The sequence below is a fragment of the Schistocerca piceifrons genome, chromosome 9 (assembly GCF_021461385.2).
Source record: "Schistocerca piceifrons isolate TAMUIC-IGC-003096 chromosome 9, iqSchPice1.1, whole genome shotgun sequence".
NCBI lineage: Eukaryota > Metazoa > Arthropoda > Insecta > Orthoptera > Acrididae > Schistocerca > Schistocerca piceifrons.
In genome coordinates, this window is record NC_060146.1 from 202,526,816 (window position 1) to 202,544,098 (window position 17,283).

The 17,283-nt window shown below is 39.7% G+C and overlaps 1 protein-coding gene across 1 annotated transcript in view; it reads left to right on the plus strand.

Annotated features, from left to right (window-relative positions):
- Positions 1 to 17,283, plus strand: part of LOC124717021 (inositol-tetrakisphosphate 1-kinase-like) — a 94,592-nt gene that overhangs the window by 7,945 nt on the left and 69,364 nt on the right. Inside the window, exons 2-3 of the mRNA XM_047243675.1 lie at positions 4,676 to 4,700; positions 15,406 to 15,504. Coding sequence (XP_047099631.1) covers positions 4,676 to 4,700; positions 15,406 to 15,504 — 124 coding nt within the window. The remainder of the gene's footprint in view (positions 1 to 4,675; positions 4,701 to 15,405; positions 15,505 to 17,283) is intronic.

Consider the following 17,283-nt stretch of genomic DNA (forward strand, 5'->3'; position numbering starts at 1 on the left):
ATTTCTATTTCTGCTCTATTGTCTCTGCTAAAAAGACTCCCTAAGTACTTGAAGTGGTCAACTGCCTTGAAAGTGAGACCATTTACGGTCAGTGGTGTATTCTTTTGGAGTTTTTTACTTATGACTAGATATTCTGTCTTTTCTTCATTCACATGAAGTCCAGCTCTCTCAGCTATTTTGTAATAATTTTGCATCATCCTGATTAATTCAGCTTTTGAAGTGCTTATTAAGGCTACATCATCTGCATAAGCAAGTCTAGTAATGTTCTGTCCCTGCAGTTGGATCCCTTGTGGATTAGTTTTGGTGAATTCTCTATCAATCTTCTCTAAGATAATATTAAATAGAATAGGTGAGATGGCATCCCCTTGTCTCAGTCCAGTCTACACCTTAAAATTTTCAGTCTCTCCTGCAGGTGTCTTAACTTTGCATATGGTTTCTTCCAAACACATTTTAACTAATTTGATTAATTTTAATGGTATTTCAAATTCTTTCATGGTGTTTAAGAGTGTCTGTCGGTGTATGCTATCATAGGCCTTCTTGAAGTCTATAAATAGAATATGGATATCTACATTAAATTCCCATGCCTTCTCATTTATTTGTCTCAGTGTGAATAAGTGATCCAAAGTGGATCTGTTAGTGCGGAAACCACATTGGTAGTCCCCAATCAGTTCTTCGGTTATGGGAATCAGTCTGTGTAGTATACACATCGACAAAATTTTATACGTGACATCGAGTAGGGCAATTCCTCTGTAGTTATCACAGACAAGGGGATCATTCTTCTTAAAGATGGGGCATATAATTGCAGTTTTCCAATCGGCCGGTATGTTTTCTGTCTCCCAAATTGTTTCAATTAAGGAATGTAGTTCTATTTCCAATTGTGGTCCTCCATTTTTTAAAAGCTCAGCATATACCTGGTCTTCCCCACAGGCCTTGTTGTTCTTTAATTTCTTTATTGTTTGTCTTATTTTATTTACTGATGGTGTGGTGACTTGTATATCAACTGTATCTGGTTCTTCAAATGTAAAGTAATATTGTGGATCATTGCAGTTGAGCAGGTGTGTAAAGTATGTCTTCCATGTTTCTTGTATGTCGTTCTTGTTTTTAAGTATTTTCCCATTATGGTCCTTTATAAACTGTTCCCTTTTAGTGAATTTTCCCAAGGACTTTTTTATATTCTGGTACATCTGCCTTGCTCTGTGATGCTTGAAATCATCCTCCGCTTCTCTTACCATGTTGTTGTAGTGTTTTCTCTTCTCTTGTCTTAGAGTTCGTTGTGTTTCCTTGCGGATTTTATAGTATCTCTCCTTTAGTGTAATATTGTCCATGTCTTGTAACCATGCCTTCCTCGCATTTTGCCTCTCCAGTACTCTTTCTTGGCACTTTATATTAAACCAGATTTTGTTAGTTCGTTTTCTTTTACCTATAGTTTTGGAAGCTACATCTTGAATACTGTTTCTGAGGTGTCTCCATCTACTTTCCACGTCTTGCTGGTCACTATGTGTCAGTCTAGATTCCGATAGGTTAATTTCCATTTCTTTCCTAAAGTTTTCTTTTATTTTTTCTTCTGCCAGATTTTCTACATCGTACCTTTTAATTTCAACCCTATTTGTACTTTGTGTCTTTTTTAGCTTTATTTTCATTTGTGCTATGATTAACATATGATCTGTCTCACAATCTGCTCCCCTAAAAGTTCTAACGTCTTTAATACTGTTTTGAAATCGTCTTTGGATGGCGACATGGTCAATCTGGTTCACTACTTTTCCATCTGGTGATATCCATGTCCCTAAATGAATGCGTTTGTGTTGGAATTTTGTGCTGCTTAATGTGAGACCATTTGCCATTGCAAAGTTTATGAGTCGCACACCATTCTCCGAACTTTCATCATGTAAGCTGTAATTCCCAATGGTTGGTTTGTAGATTTCTTCTTAAAGTCTCCTAACACTATTGTTACGTTATGTCTACTTATTGAATTATATGTCTGTTCCAGTTGACTATAAAATTCTTCTTTCACGTCATCTTCCTTATCTTCTGTGGGTGCATGAACATTTATAAATGTAATATCAAACCACTGAGCCTGAACTGTAATGTGTGATATTCGGTTATTAATTGATTTGAATTCCTTTATTGTGTCAATTGCTGTTTTATGAATGTAAAAGCCCGTTCCAAATTCATGGCGCTGACCGCAGTCTCCATACATTATTGTCCCGTCTCCTATTTTCATTGATCCCGTTCCCTGCCATCTTATTTCTTGGAGCGCTACCAGTTGTACCTTGTATTTTCCTAGTTCGTTTATTAGTATTTGTGCGCTTCCTGGGTGGTATAGACTTCTGACATTCCACGAACCAAAAGAGAAATCCTTGTAACTTTGCCAATTTCTGTTCCAGTAAATTCTGTCCTGTTTCCGAGGCATACCTTGAGTGTCCTGACCGGCCATTGTTTTACATGAGTGGGTTGGTAGCCCTCTGCACAACCCCCAACCTGGAGGACCAGGAGTCTTGATTTTGGGGTACTCTACCCCTAGGGATTTGCCTTCACCATGGCTTAACGAGTCTTCCCTACCCGTGCTAATTTTGGTCCACCCCGGGTATTTTATTTCCCCGGTACCCCCCGTATCTGGAGAGCATTCCCCAATCCGCCACCCGGGGAGGCGCCCGATGGGGGACTAGCAACCCCACACGGGATGCAAGTCCAATACCACACTAAAATTGTGCCATTTCTCTTTGAATGCCTGCTGTTGTGCAAATAAAACAGATGAAAACCTGTTTTATAGCACCCTATCCATGATGACTAGAAACCTGTGTCGAGTGCTGACATGATGGTCAGCCATGATATGATCAACTCAGAGAAGGGATGCGGTTGTCTGTTTTCGATTGCACACACTCTGATGCGATGTCATCCTTCGTGGCACTGCGAGTGCTCATTACTCACAGCAGCGAAACAGTATATTTCTTTGAAAGTACATGTAATGTATTGTCCAAGCGTAGGATATGAAGGAGTTTTGAGGAGCAGTTGATGTAACAGTGCATGCCCGAGTGGTGAAGCACACTGTCAATTCATTTGCTTGGCTTTGATTCCGACTGTTGCCTTCCTGTTTTTTCCCTATTTAATCATCTCATTTTGTTCCTCACTGTGTTAGTCTATTAACTGTAAATTTTAAATATATTTAAACAGTTAAATTCATAAACATAAAATAAATATATCCAATTTAGTTACCATTACTACCAATTTAAGTTAAAAGACTATAGATGGTGGTAAAAAGTGAATATATGAGGAAAATTTAGTATTGCAGTGTTTTTTGTAGATGATGTTCCAAAGAGGCCCTTTTGCAATAAGCTTTAGAAGAGGAAATCATTTTTTGAGAGTAAAGTAGATCTGCTCCAAATGTAATTCTAACAGCAGGAGTGTGTGGGATGAGGTCACTGATTTTGCTCTAACTGTGCGAGTAGAAGCAGGGAGACACCCCATTCAAGCTCGTTGAATATTTCACCTGAGTGAGCTGTAGGAAAAGGTAAAACACACTTAGAGATTTACCCATAGGGTATGAGGAATTTTTGAGCAGCAGTTCACATCTCGGTGTGATAGCAGAGTGGTCAGGCACACTGACTGGTAATTCGTCTGCTCAGGTTCGATTCCTCCTGGTACCATAATTTCTTTTTCGTTGTTATTTTATTCCTCACAGTGTTACGTGATTAATTATAAAATTTAAATACATTCAAATATTTCATTTTATATATGAAAGAAATTAATATACTTAATTTAGTTATGATTACTAGCCTTTTAAGTCAAAGGCCGTAGGCTACCAGATGGTAGAACATTGGTAAAATTTTGGCTTAGCAACCACTGCATCAAAATAGGCATTATATAAGAAAGAACATCCTCAGGATCTCGTATCTTTGTCACCCTAAAGAAGACCTCTGCAAAGATGGTGTAAATGTTGGTGGTATAGTCTTTGATCGTGACACAGCCTAACACAGAAAATAATTTTATTCAACTTGACATTGGCTGTGGAAGCATACAAACTTATTCTATATATTCAGTTTAACATGACAGAGTGATTTTAGTAGGCTCCATAGAACATTGTAGGTGTGTTGGTCTATACTAGTTCCGTGGAATCAAAAGTGTCGCAAAGGATGAATACCATATTGTGCACCAGAAAAGAGAGAAGCAGCTTTGTGAACAAAAAAGTATTGGGTTCATAAATATCAAACATTTGAGAGACAATAACTTTTTATTTTCCTCCTGTCAAATTTTTATGATCACAAATTAGTTACATTAAAATTGGCTGCCCCTTTCTCCCACTGTTGGCAAAATTTCTGTGGACATTCACAACATCATCAGTCTAATTCGTTGGTTCACCTGATCTACAGTAATCTCCTGTAGCTCTGCATCTCAGAGGCTTCAGATCATTTGAGATTTTTCTACATTTCCCTGTTGCACACCCACACAGAGCTGCAATACCAAACATTGCATTTAAATAATTTTAAGAAACTACTGTCTTTATGTGAACTCAGTGTCAGTAATATTAGGTAATTTCAACACATATTATTTTCTTATAATGTCAGCAACATTTGATATTGCTATGAAGTTAACTATATGATTTCTTCAGAGTTGTATTATGTCAACACGTTATTTAATGACAAAGTATGCATTTTCTTTTTTTATTTCTTTATTTCAGGAGGCACGGATTTGACTTAGTTAAGGTATGTTAACGTAACTATATTCAATCAGCATTGATAATTTGTTATTACTAGTTTATTTAAGATATGAAGTGATTGGTAAAATTAAATAATTAGCTCATTCCCTGGAGCTTAAAGTTTTTGTTATGATACAGGTTCCATTACCGAGAGAGAGAGAAAAAAAAGGGAAGTGAGATGCTGTTATATTTATTAGGTTTAACTGTAACTGTGACTTGATTAAACTCAAATTTTCTGTGACCGGTACCATTAGAGGTGCAGCATAAACATATGCAGGGAGTTTCAGACGGAACTGTAAATATTTTATGACGTGGTCATTGTTATGATCTTTAGTCTGAAGACTGGTTTGATGCAGCTCTTCATGCTGCCCTACCCTGTGCTAGCCTCTTCATCTCATAACAATGTTTCTTGGTCTCCCTCTATGATCCCCCCCCCCCCCCCCCTCTCCAGCTCCTGCCTTTTCACACACAAATCCATCGAATAATAAATTGGTCATCCCTTGATGTCTCAGAATGTGTCCCGTCAACTGATCCCTTCTTCTAGGCGGGTTGTACCAGAAATGTTTTTCCCCCCTAATCTCTTCAGTGCCTCCCCATTAATTACATGACTTACCCATTACAATCTTCAGCATTCTTCTGTAGTACCATATTTAAAAAGCTTCTATCCTCCTCTTGTCTAAACTGTTTATCATCCATATTTCACTTACACACATCTACATCCACACAAATACTCTGCAAGCCACCATATGGCGCGTGTTGGAGGGCACCTGCACCACTATTTGTCATTTCCCACATCTACATCCACACACGATCTTCCTACTCATTAAATTATATTTTTACAGACGTAGGGCTAGCTGCCGTTCATCACACCAACTGGAAATTTTGTCTAAGTCGTTTTGTATCTTCCTACAGTCACTCAACTTTTGACACATTACCGTACACAATGGCATCATCAACAAACATTTGCAGATTGCTGCCCATCCTATCCGCCAAATCATTTATGTGTATAGAGAACAACAGTGATCTTATCACACTTCCCTGGACACTCCTGATGGTAACCTTGTCTCTGATGAACACTCGCCGTCGAGGACAATGTACTGGTTTGCATTATTTAAGAAGTCTTTGAGCATCTTGCATATCTGTGAACTTATTCCGTTTGCTCGTACCTAACAGCCTACAATGGGACACCATGTCAAATGCTTTCCGGAAATCTAGAAATATGGAATCTGCCTGTTACCTTTCATCCATAGTTGTCAGTACATTATGTGAGAAAAGGGCAAGCTGAGTTTTGTCCAAGCAATTCTTTCTAAAACCATGCTGATTCATGGACATAAGCTTCCCAGTCTCTAGAAAGTTTATTGTTAATTTGTTCAAGGATTCAGCACCAAATAGAAGTTAATGATATTGGTCTGTAATTTTGCGGGTCTCTTCTTTTACCCTTCTTATATACTGGAGTTATCTGCACCTTTTTCCAGTCGCTTCAGACTTCATGATGGGCAAGAGATTCACAATAAATGCAAGCTAGGTAAGGGGCCAATGCCGTCGAGAAGTCTTTGTAGAACCGAACTGGGATTCCATCCAGACCTGGTGATTTATTTGCTTTCAAATCTTTCAGTTGTTTCTCTACTCCAGGTATGCTTATTACTATGTTGTCCATATGTGAGTCTGTCTGATGGTCAAACGATGGTATGTTTGTACGATTCTCCTGTGTGAACGATTTCTTGAATGTGAAATTTAAAACTTCAACTTTCCTTTTACTGTCTTCAACTACCCCACCAGACCTGTCGACAACCCACTGAATGGACGTTGTGGACCCATTTAGCTATTTTACATATGACCAGAATTTTCTTGGGTTCTCTGCCAGATTAAGGTGTGACGGTAGAAGTTATTGTACGTTTTGCGTATAGCTCTTTTCACAGATACACAAATCTCTACTGACCTCTGCTCATTGTCATTCATGCGTTCCCTTTTGAACTGAGAATGCAACAGCCTCTGCTTCTATAGCATCCTCCAGATTTCATTACTAAACAATATTAGGTCTTTTCCATCCTTTATCCAGACACATACCTCTCCAGACCATGATTTACAATCTGTTTAAACTTTGCCCATAATTCCTCTACATCCATCTTACTGGAACTAAGTGATGCCAATTGACTGTCTAAGTGAGATGTTAATAACCGCTTATCTGCTCTATCTAGCAGAAACACTCTCGTAGCCTTCGTGACTGACTTACTAACTTTTGTAATCATAGTTGCTATAATGACATCATGATTGCTAATCCCCGTTTCTACACTGACATTGTCGATAAGGTCCAACGTATTTGTATCTGCAAGGTCTAAGATATTTCCATTGTGTGTATGTGTGTGGGCTGCCGGACTAGCTGCTCAAGACAATTTTCAGAAAACGTATTCAAAAGTACTGTGTGACACACAGGAGACGGACGGTTTTGAACTGCATAGTACTGAGGGCGCGGTGGTGGGAGGTGGTTGTGGTGGGGATAGTTCTGATTCACACAAGAAGCCATTCCATTTACTCAGTCACTATGGAGCAGTCGGACTTGCAACGTCGAATGTTTGTCTATGACAGTTTCATGAAAAGTGGTGAGTCTATTATTGCTACGCAGCAATTGTTTCGTGCGCGGTTTAATGTCGGTCGACATGGAGCTGTTCCGAGCCGTAACACAATCCTCAGATGGGTGGAAAACTTCAGATCAACTGGAAACACATTGGATAAGAAGCATCCTGGCCCAAGACGCAGAGTAACGACCCCAGAAAATGTTGAAAGGGTAAGGCAAGCGGCAGTCAGAAGCCCAGGACGGTCAGCTAGACGTCATGCTAGTGAGTTACGAATCAATCATGAATCGGTTAGATGAATTTTGCATAAAGAACTAAAATTCCATCCCTACAAAATGCTCATTGTCCAACAACTTAAGGAAACTGATTTTACTGTACGAGAAGACTTCGCTTACAGAATGCAAGGGATTTTCGGATCGAGTGAAAATGAAATTTTATTGATGAGTGATGAAGCTCATTTTCATTTAAACGGGACCGTGAATAAGCAAAACCTATGTTACTGGGCTCCAGAGCATCCACACCTTATCCACCAGTGTCCTCTACACTCAGAAAAAAGGTAACAGTCTGGTGTGCTCTTGGCTCTGTTGGCATTATTGGACCGTTTTTTTTTTTTTAAGAGTTACTGTTAATTCGGTTCGTTACATTCGTATGCTTGAAACATTCTTGAAACCAGAACTAAGAAGACAACAAATCCCTTTAAAACGCATTTGGTTCCAGCAGGATGGGGCAACATCGCACACCCCAAACACTTCGATGACAGTTCTTAGACGCATGTTTCCTGGCCGGATTATGTCACGTTTCGGCAATGTTCCTTGGCCTCCCAGGTCTCCCGACTTGTCAGTATGTGACTTTTTTCTGTGGGGGTACCGTAAGAACTGTGTCTATAACCACAAACCACGAAATTTGGACGAGTTGAAGAATGCAATCATTCAAGCAATTGCTACCATCCCTGTAGAGATTTTAGTCCATGTGATGGAGAATTTTGAGAAGAGACTTGAGTCCAGGATTCGAAATGATGGACATCACCTTGATGACATTATTTTTCACAAATAACTTTGTTAACTAAAATGGCAAATAATGAGCTTTGATTTTGTATAAATAAACATGCATTAATTTTAAAGTTGGCTGAGTATTATTTCAGTAAAAACCGTCAGTCTCCTGTGTGTCACCCTGTATTTTGCATGTCTGTCTGTCTGTACCCCAGACAATGAATCCCTGGGCATCCCAGTCTGTACTCAACAGGTTAAAGTTTCCTGCAACTAGTATTGCATGATGTGGGTATTTACACACTATTGACTGTAGACTTTCTTTGAATGACTCTAGAAACTGTCGCAGCAGAATTGGGTGGCCATTAAAAACTCCAGCAATTAATTTGGTTTCACCTACACCTGTTCTACGCATCAGATGACTTCACTGTCTCTCAGAGCTTTGACCTCAATAGACACCATGTTTGCATCAACTGCAATGAACACACCCCCTCCTATGGCCTTTAACCTGTCTTTCTAAAATATGTTCTGTGACTTGCTAAATATCCCAGAGCTTTCCACTTCAGGTTTCAGCCAGCTCTTTGTCCCAAGAATAATTTGAGCATGAGCACTTTCCTGGAGTGCAGTAAATTTGAGAACTGTATTACAAATACTTTGGCAGCTTACTGATAAAACTGTGACAGGAAATGTGTCTTTATTCTGAACACTGTTTGACTTTCCTTGCTCGATATCGACCGGCAAGTGTTCCTCATAGTACCTCAAACAACTGCCTAACCTAAAAAATCCTCATGTGGACTCCACTGGTACTCTGCTACCCGAGTAGATGCTTCCTTTGTGTTGTGCATCTATTACCTATCGAGGGGAGACCTACACTTCCCACACAATAATGCAGGTCTAGAAATCTGTAGCCAAGACTGTCACAGAGTCGATGAAGCCCTTGGTTGAGACTCTCCCCTTGGCTCCAAACGAAAGGACCCACATAAACTTTGGGAATGATGCTGCATATTGAGAGCTCTGCTTGTGCCCCGTGCATGAGGTCAGCAATCTTCACCACCTCTGCCAGCTGCACATACGAACCCATGCAACAGGTGTCATTGGTGCTGATGTGAGCCACAACATGCAGATGACTGTACTCTGCAGGCTCGATAGCCACAGGCGAGGCCACCTCCAAATCATGGATGAACCCTCCCCCTCTGGCAGACATACTGAGTGCACACGGAGTTTCTTTCCAGCCCTGAACGTTATCTGCCTAAGGGGCTCCATAACACACCTAACATTGGAGCTCCCAGTAACTACTAAACCCCTCTTCCCGTATGCCTGCTCGGACCCTGCTGAAGGAGTGGTCACCTGCCCACTCACAGGGTGAACGGGCGAGGCCAGGCAGCCAGTCTCCTCATTGGCACTCTGCCTTGAATGACATGAATGCATTACCACCTACCATTCGCCCTGTTGCGAGGGCGAGTCCACCACATCGGGTTCACTAGTAGGTGCCTCGAAAGCAGAGCCCATGGGCAAAACAAGCGACACCTGAGGTGTGCCAGATTCTCCACCACCTCTACACCCCAAGGTAGCAGCCTGAAGATGACTGACCTTAGTCAAAAGCAGATGCAGCTTTCGTGAACTGCAGCCAGCTCCTCCTGCATCCACAGACAGTATGCACATATCCTAGTCTTCCTAGCAAAACTAACCGAGGAAGTGAACTATATAAGTAGACAACACTAGATATGTAATTTGCTACCCTCCTGATGTGTCACCAGGGGATGCTGATGCGTTACTGAATTACGTAGCTAGGCCTTTCACTGAGCAACTATTAAAGTACAGACTGAATGAATTTACATGTACAAAAATGTGAGATTAAACCTCTCATACAGAAAAATATGCACAAAATTTAGTAAATGTGCTACTTGGAAACACAGAAAAAGATAAACACACAACTTAATGCTCCGTAGATGTATATCAGCCGAGAGCTGGAGCCTGACCTGCTTACTAAATGGACGACTAAACTCCGTACAAATACTTTCAGGAAAGACTTCCTGACACTTAAATCTATTCTCAGTGTTAAGAAATTTTTCTTCTGTAGAAATGCTTTTCTTGCCATTGCCTGTCTACATTTTATATCCTCTCTACTTCCCCATCATCAGTTATTTTCCTGCCCAAACATCAAAACTCATCTACCACTTTAAGTGTGTTGTTTCCCAATCTAATTCCCTTGGCATCACCTGGTATAATTCGTCTACATTTCCTTTATCCTTGTTTTGCTTTTGTCGATCTTCATTTTATCTCCTCCTTTCAAGACACTGTCCATTCTGTTCAGCTGCTCTGACAAGTACTTTGCTGTCGCTGAAAGAATTACAGTGTCGTCGACAAACCCAAGTTTTTATTTCTTTGCCCTGAACTTTAATTCCTTCTCCAAATTTTTCTTTGGTTTCCTTTATTGCTTGCTTATTATATAGATTGAATAACATTGCGGATAGGCTACAACCCTGTCTCACTCCCTTCTCAGCCACTGCTTCCCTTTAATGTCCCTCTTGTTTCTGTACAAACTGTAAGAAATGTTTTGCTCTCTACATTTTACCCCTGCTAACTTCAGAATTTGAAAGAGAGTATTCCAGTCAACATTAGCGAAAGCTTTCTCTAAGTTTATAAATGCTATAAATGAAAGTTTACCTTTCCTTAACCTATCTTCTAGGGGACTTCGTAAGGTCAGTATTGCCAGGTGTGTTTCCACATTTTTCAGGAATCCAAACTGATCTTTCCCAAGGTTGGCTTCTACCGGTTTATCCACTCTTGTGTAGGGAATTCGTGTTGGTATTTGCAACCATGACTTACTAAACTGATAGTTCTGTAATATTTGCACCTGCCAGCACCTGCTCTCTTTGGAATTTCTTCTTGAAGTCTGAGGTGGTAATGTAGAATAATTCTAATAAAACAACCCATGTGTCAATATTATGAAAAGGATAGATTGTTACTCGCCATGTTGTGAAGATGTTGAGTTCCAGACAGGCACAACTAAAGGACTGCTAAACACACAAGCTTTCTGTAATAGACAACATACACACACACAACCACAGCTCACACACACAACAACTGTTGAGGCTGCCCCCAGCAGCCTAGGCAGTGGTCACGTGTATATGAACTGTGTTTATGTAATTCAGTATGAGTATGTTTTATATTTCAGAAGAAGGTGTTCTGGCCAAAAGCTTATGTGCTTATATGTCTTTTTGTTGTGCCCGTATGTGACCCACCATCTCTGCTATACTGTGAGTAGCAATCTATTCGTTTGATAATATTGTCATTATTCCGTCTTGGATGTTCCATCGTTTTGTTTCATATAGCATGTGTGTGATTTTTATTAGTAACAGAGATATAGCTGTCAGAGAGTAATACAGACAAATACAAAAGGTACTAAGGAACAACAAATGTTAAAGTTCAAAGTTGGTTTCACAAATTTCACCCACGACTGAATTCTCTTTACATCTCGTGTAGCTCTTTATATGTCCTCTTAGCACCTGGCCTGCTCTTAAATGGCTGCCTGTGGCTGAGTACTCGGCGCACTATTTTCAATGACGTGTCTGTGAACGATAAACTAGTCCGTGTACGTCGTGACCTCTAGCAGCATATCTGATGCCTTCCAACGGCCGCTGGTGTGACTAGGACTCAGCTTGATGGCCGACAGTTGGCCCCTACTCAGTGCGGGACCTGCTTGATGGTTCTGTTGTGCAGGTGGCTGGTGCGAGTAGATGCTTAGCTGAGATATAGTAGTAAGTAAGTGTGACATGTTAAAATGATACAGTAGAATTGGTCAGCAAATCATAAACACAGTTGAAAAATTCAGTTATATGCACTCAAGCACAACTTCATAGCTGGAATCTTAAATAAAAAAAAAGACAGTTGTCAAAGCAGCTAGAGTACCATCACGTGAACTGAAAGTCTGTTTCTGTAACCAGCAGTATCTCTGTAATCAAAAGAATTGGAAGGCTAAAGTGCAGTTATGGTGTACCTGTGTGTTCTGTTATGTACTGCAGTTGGCAACTGTGTGATGCGTATGGTAAGTGGCTGACTGCATTTGTATTCAATATGGAGGGCAGGAAGAAAACTAAATGTGGTGACAGAGTGACCTGTAGTGAAGCATGAGGCCGAGGTTAGCTTGGAATGTGACAGTTTGGTTGTGAGTTGGTGAAACCAATGAATTTCAACAAAAAAATACAACAATCCGCTGTGTTCAATTCTCGCCATGCAGCATGCAATGGAAGATACACCGTAACTGCATTTGTACCAAATACACATGTGCTGTGTGGAATGTGTTACTTGAATTAATGTATAGTGCTACTTCCTAAAATATTTTCTATTCCTGCTGAAACAACCTGTGTAACTGATATTAGGAGTATTTGGTTCTGACATGAATGTAGTAGCTTAGTTGATTTGCAAATATATGCATGTCACTTGTGTGACATTACTGAAACTTTATCTCAGAAATATTGGTACCAAACAAACAAATAATATCCAGGCATGTAGCATGGAAACAGGTCACTTACCAAATGCATCGACAGAGAAATGGGATCATGGTTTTTGATACACACTAAGGACCATTATGTAGACTGTAACAACTTTGCTATTTTTCACACTTGCATTCACAAGATGCTTTGGAGTAAAAACTTTTTTTGTCCTGTTGTCAGATATTCAGATAACGTGCTTCTTTACTTGAACGTGGACCTTATGGCTAATTTTCTGTAGCCTCTTGATTTAAAAAGTTGGTATCTGCAGTTTCATTGTTATGCCACACCCCTAAGGTACCATATTTTGTGCTCTGGATACACCTATTTGACAATCTAGTAATCAGTTTAACAATCATTTTAAAATCAGATATAATCATATGTATTAGATATAATCATATATATTAGACATATACTATTTTATATATAATTGAGGGAAACATTCCACGTGGGAAAAATATATCTAAAAACAAAGATGATGTGACTTACCAATCAAAGCGCTGGCAGGTCGATAGACACACACAAACAAACACACAAAATTCAAGCTTTCGCAACAAACTGTTGCCTCATCAGGAAAGAGGGAAGGAGAGGGAAAGACGAAAGGATGTGGGTTTTAAGGGAGAGGGTAAGGAGTCATTCCAATCCCGGGAGTGGAAAGACTTACCTTAGGGGGAATCCACAATAGAATCACTATAAATCAACTATGCGTGGATGGATGTGTGTGTGTGTGCGCGCGAGTTATACCTGTCCTTTTTTCCCCCTAAGGTAAGTCTTTCCGCTCCCAGGATTGGAATGACTCCTTACCCTCTCCCTTAAAACCCACATCCTTTCGTCTTTCCCTCTGCTTCCCTCTTTCCTGATGAGGCAACAGTTTGTTGCGAAAGCTTGAATTTTGTGTGTTTGTTTGTGTTAGTTTGTGTGTGTCTATCGACCTGCCAGCGCTTCGTTTGGTAAGTCACATCATCTTTGTTTTTAGATGTACTATTTTATATCCTACAGTTAGATAAATGCAGTACATAAGCTCTGATAATTTAAAATAACTTCCTTTGAGTCCTATTACATTGCATTCCTGTACCATTACTACAAAGGGAAGATCACATTTTGGCTTAGGTTTTCATAACTTGTTGCGGTAATAGATGTTTGTGAGGGTTTTTTTTTTTTTTTTTTCCTTTTCCACCCACTTTACAATTATTCTTGTTGTCTCCTCCTTACACACCTCATAAAAACTGTAGTCTATAGCTGAACAAAGAAAACATTGTGGAGGTCTCAAGTAAAGAACTATTACAGTCCCATTGATGAAAGTACTAATGAGATAACTGCTGCCCGTTTTATACAGATAATGAAAGTTACTGTTATAATATGTTTATTAAGAACTAAAATATTCCATTAATAATATTTTTAGAAATTTAATAAGCAGATTAAGTAAGGAAATATCCTGAAACTGTATTAAGCCAACATTTATAAAATTACACATTTTGGGATTAATTGCTTTTATACTATTTAAAATTTTCAGCTGCTGGTAATGGGCCACCTTGAGCAGGAATGGCAGACATAGCTTTTCAGTTCCCTTCTCTGACGAGAAAGACAAGTAATAATGAAAAATATGAATAAAATTTATGGGTGATGAAATAAAAATGTTCTTTGTAAACTGTAGATTAGTACACACTCAACATTCAGGAGATCAAGAAGTAAGACCACCCTAACAGCTGTGATTCATGTAGCGCTGCTGAAATACCAATTGGTTCTGCTAAGAAATTAATCAGTGGACTAATATAGTTGAGGATACTTACTAGTTACTAGTTATTATGTGTTGGGAAGCACCACAGCTATTGCCGAAATGAGATGGGGGGGGGGTAATTGTTATCTGGCTGCTATTTAATTATGTGCTCACACCACGAGTCGTGCTCGAAATATTTGGCTGTGATATGGAACAAACAATGCCGTGGAATATAACAGCTTGGATGTAGATGCTTTTGTCACTACCCAAGTTACCCAAATTTCCCCTCTTACCTACATTGCTTCTCAATCATATGCTTCAGCATTATTTTATTTCTGTACCTCTTTTCAAACCTCATCCATTCTATTTCTGTCTTCCCGCTTCACATATTTTATCTGCGGCTATCTACCACTAATTTGCATTCTCAGCGCATTATTTCTTATGAGTTAATCTCTCAATTTCAGTTACCAAGAGCCCATTATTTGTAATACTTTGAATTTGGAACCTCAGCAGTTAGGTTTTTTGTTCCCTCCCCCCACCCCTCCACCTTCTTGTACATTGTCAGAACTGTGATCAGCATGTGGAATGTATTTGTGGTTACCTCAACACCTGCCTATCTCACGCAATCCTCTTCCCATTCTCTGTCTTTTCCATCTCCGAAAGTATGTAACATAGGTGGAACTACATTTTTATACTTCTGTCTGTCAGCTTTATGACAGGTGTGTTCATTGAGTGGGTGACAAGTTGACATTTTGTCTTTTGTTGCAGACATTACCATTAAGTTTACTTGAATTTCGTATCTGTGATTATATAGGTTCTTGAATACTTTGTGATGGAAACTTATTGATCAAAACTCATACTGTACAAGATGAGAAGCCAATGTTGTGTTGCAAAATGTCATTTATCTAAAAGATGCTCTTAAATTTTTTTTGTCCCTCGACAGCTGGACTTGACGAGATCACTAGAAGACCAAGGCCCCTTTTGTGTAATCCTGCACAAGCTTACTGATATCATTGTTCTTGCTGGTCAAGGAGATAAAAAGGTATTTTTTTCCTTTCTTTACAATTGTCTGTCTTGAGTTTTAACAGTTTAAGTGTTGTGTGGAGTAAAAAAAATACTTTGAGGCCAACCTTTTTTTTCCCCCCCTGTGTATATAGACTGCAACAGCGAGCGAAAATTTATACAAAGCCCGGGAATCGAACTTGGGTCTCCTTCTTACTAGGCAGGTGTGCTAGCCACTGAGCCACCATGGCACAGTGGTTCGCACAACTTCACGAAGTACCCTGGCACACCTCCCTCCTTGATCCAGATTCTCACTGCCACCGTTGATACAAATTTTGAATCGCTGCTTCAGTCTGTATACGTAAAATCATGTATATATGAGACCAATAAAGGCTCTGAAATTGTGTCATTTCTATTTTCTTGTGTGCAAAATACTGCAATTTACAATAAGATCTTACAGATTTACTTTCTTTGATTTAATCCTTGTTTGTTGTGTAAATATGAGACTTTTCCAGCATACAGCACCCATGTGGGAGATCCCAACATTCATTTAGTTCAGCCTGACAAAGAGATATGAAGTATATGATGAGGATGATGATGATGGAGGTCCCATATTCCAAGGAGCGTAGGGGACGATGCAGGAAAACTGCTCCACCTTAACTAGGCAAGGTCCTAATGGAGGTGGTTAGTAATTTAAAATCCAGATACGCAAAGGCTGCCTGAAAAGTTCTCAGCTTCACCCAGAGACTGAAGCACTACTTGCATAATTTTTTCCCTTTATGTTAGTGTACATGTTAGTAGATGGCATGTACATTGCAAATCATACCAGGCAGCAGTTGACTGTAACCTGTTGCGTGAGGCAGTTGCGATGAACATGGTGTCTGAAATGGAAAAAAATCAAGTGTCGTGCAGTGATTAAAGTCTTCATAAGAGAAAGTTTAACACCATCGAAAATTCATTTGTGGCCTGTAAATGTGTGTGGTGGCTCTTCACCATCAGTTTCCACCTTGGGAAAATGGGTGACTGAGCTTAAACATGGCTGTGAAAGCACCCAAGATAATCCACGAGAAGGGCATCCAAAAAGTGCAAGCACACTGCATATCATCGACAAAGTGCATGAAATGATTTTGGAAGATTGGCATTTAAAGGTGCTTGGAATTGCTATTGATCTAAGGATATCACAGGAATGTGCTTGTCATATCTTGCACCAGGAACTGAACATGAGAAAGCCTTGCACAAGGTGGGTGCCACATGTGCTCACTGCAGACCACAAATGCATTCGCACAACGCTTTCCGAAACGTGGTTGGTGTGTTTTAAGAAAAATAGAAGGGACTTTTTGCTCTAGTATCTGACAGTGAATGAAACATGGATTCACCACTACACACCTGAATCCAAACAGCAATCCATGCAGTGGATAGAAGATGGTTCTTCAGCTCCAAAGAAGGGAACAACAGTGCCATCAGCGGGAAAGATCATGCATCGGTGTTTCTGGATGCGAAAGAAATATTTTTGATTGACTTGTCTTGAAAAAGGTAAAACCATATCTTGAGAGTCATACTCTCAACTTCTAGTGAAACTGAATGCAAGGATTTGTACCCAGCTGAAAGAAAAAAGAAAAAAAAAATCATCTTCTGTCAGGTCAGTGCCTCTGCTCACAAAAGTGTCTTGGCCATGGTGAAATTGAGGGATCTGCACTATGAAGTGCTTGAACATCCACCTTATTGCCCAAATTTGACCCCCTTGGACTTCCATCTATTCTCAAAACTGAAGAAATTCCTCACTGGTTAGCACTTTTCGCCCAAATGAGAAGCCGTTGTG